General features: G+C 44.6%; 1 protein-coding gene across 1 annotated transcript in view; it reads right to left on the reverse strand.

The window, feature by feature from the left end:
• Nucleotides 1-2,187, reverse strand: part of LOC101845935 (cadherin EGF LAG seven-pass G-type receptor 1) — a gene marked incomplete in the record, with an annotated part of 106,404 nt that overhangs the window by 71,332 nt on the left and 32,885 nt on the right. The window contains 2 exon segments of the mRNA XM_013084181.2: nucleotides 749-986; nucleotides 1,749-1,874. Coding sequence (XP_012939635.1) covers nucleotides 749-986; nucleotides 1,749-1,874 — 364 coding nt within the window.

Here is a 2,187-nt window from a genome sequence, read left to right on the forward strand (position 1 = left end):
TCTCTCTCTCTCTCTCTCTCTCTCTCTCTCTCTCTCTCTCTCTCTCTCTCTCTCTCATACCCCTCCCCACCTTCCTCCTCTCCCTATTTCTTAAAAAAACCCGAAAAACGTGAGGAGCAAACCAGTTTTCATTAATAACGACAGAAAACAGAATCACATCTCCCAAGCTTCTATCATCCTCACCAGTGACACCAGGCCGACGGTGCAGCGAGCCAGGATTATGCAAATGTAAAGACAACAGAACAGAACGTCCAAGCAAAGAGTCAAACAGGGACGAGACACTCCCTCCCTAGATCACACAGTTGTCACAAACGACACTCGCCGCCGAGTCAAAAAGGAAACAAAAGCCGAATTTGTTGAGGACACACACGCAACGACGGCGAAACGACGAAAGATATAAAGAGAGCTAGAGGGTTTGGGTGGTGTGTGTGTGTGTGGGGGGGGGGGGCGAAAGTTGGATACGGCTGGAGGGAAAGGCAACGGGGAGGTAGCCCTTTCTGACTGAGCATATTAGTATCAGTATGGTATTGGTGTGCGTGAACATGCAATCAGACTGACACAGATTGAGACAGGTTTTATAAAACCAAAGAAAAAAAAGACAGGCGAATAGACAGACAAACAACTTTAGAGACACACCGATGGACTGTATTTTATGATATAAAAGAACAAACCTCTGCCACAGACAGACCCCCCCCCCCCCACATCCTCCCACACACAAAGACACACTAAAACACTTTCCAGTACTCACTTCATGGATATAATAAACCGATTCCGGGCTTTGAGAGACGGGAAGGTGAGGTAAGATCCCCTCTGGAAGTTCTTGGTCCGGAGCCGGCACTGGCTATCGTGGTGGTCATCCTCCGGACAGCCGTCACACACAAAGCCCCCGCCGGACAACGGCACACAGTGGGACGGACCGTGGCAGTGGTCAGTCGGGCAGGTCAGGCTCGTGAACGTTGACGTCATGTTCAGCTCGCAGTGAGGACCTGGGGTTAGAGAATTTTGAGTTTTATAGTGAGAGTTTTACGGCACTTGCAACACAATGAAGTCATACAGCTGCCGAAGATTAGAGATGTTACAAGAGAGTAACAAACACAAAAAGAAGGAGACATAAGAACGATAGATGGGTTGTTGTTTTTTGGTTTTAGTAAGAGTTTTACAGCACTTGTAACACAAGAAAGGCTCATATAGGTGCCGAAGATTTGAGGTGTTACAAGAGAGTAACAAACACAAAAAAGGAGGAGAGATAAGAAAATGGTAGATATTTGGAGGGGGGAAAAAAAACAAGCAAACTACACCAGAGCACTCGCTAAACACCGGCAGTGTAAAGATAAAATTAGTTAGGATTTTGAGTTACGAGTTTTGAATTTGAGTAAAAAGAAGCACATCGACACAATGACAGCCATTTAGTGCGGGGACAAGGTGTAAGGTGAGATCGACAGATACAGCAGAGGGGAAAGAAAAGAGGTAAGACCCACCAGTGACGTCCTCCTATTACCCGCTATGACGACCTGATGGGTGTGGGATCTTAAGATAAGATAAGATAAGATAAGATAAGATAAGATAAGATAAAGTAAGATAAAGTAAGATAAAGTAAGATCAAGTAAGATAAGATCAGATGATACTAATTTCCCACTGGACCAATAAAATATCGTCTTATCATATCTTATAGGAGGATCATTTGTTTTTTAGAGGTAATTAAAAGCTTGTTTTTTGTTTTTGTTTCTGTGGGTTTTTTTCTCCCTCACCTGTAAAGTCGGGCGCACACTGACAGGTGTAGCCGCTCTCATGCCTCAGACACAGCCCGTTGTTCTGGCAGGGGAAGCTGTAGCACAAGTCGATCTCTATGTCACACATCTTGGACTGGTTCTGGCCTGGGGAACACACAAAACAGCAACATCAGTGTAAATAATGTCTCAATCGCTTCGTTTTAGTTTTAGTAAGAGTTTTACGGCACTTGCAACACAATAAGGTCATATAAGTGCCGAAGAATAGATGTGTTACAAGAGAGTAACTTACACAAAAAAGGAGGAGAGACAAAGACGATAGATGTTTGATAGGAGGAAAGAAGGAGCAAACCACACCAGAGCACCCGTCAACCACCCACACACAAAACAACAACAATGTAATGTTTTAGTCGTTTCCTTTTTTCGTGGCATAGTTCCCCTCATTTTCCTTTCCCCCCCC

The sequence above is a fragment of the Aplysia californica genome, unplaced genomic scaffold (assembly GCF_000002075.1).
Source record: "Aplysia californica isolate F4 #8 unplaced genomic scaffold, AplCal3.0 scaffold00276, whole genome shotgun sequence".
Classification (NCBI taxonomy): domain Eukaryota; kingdom Metazoa; phylum Mollusca; class Gastropoda; order Aplysiida; family Aplysiidae; genus Aplysia; species Aplysia californica.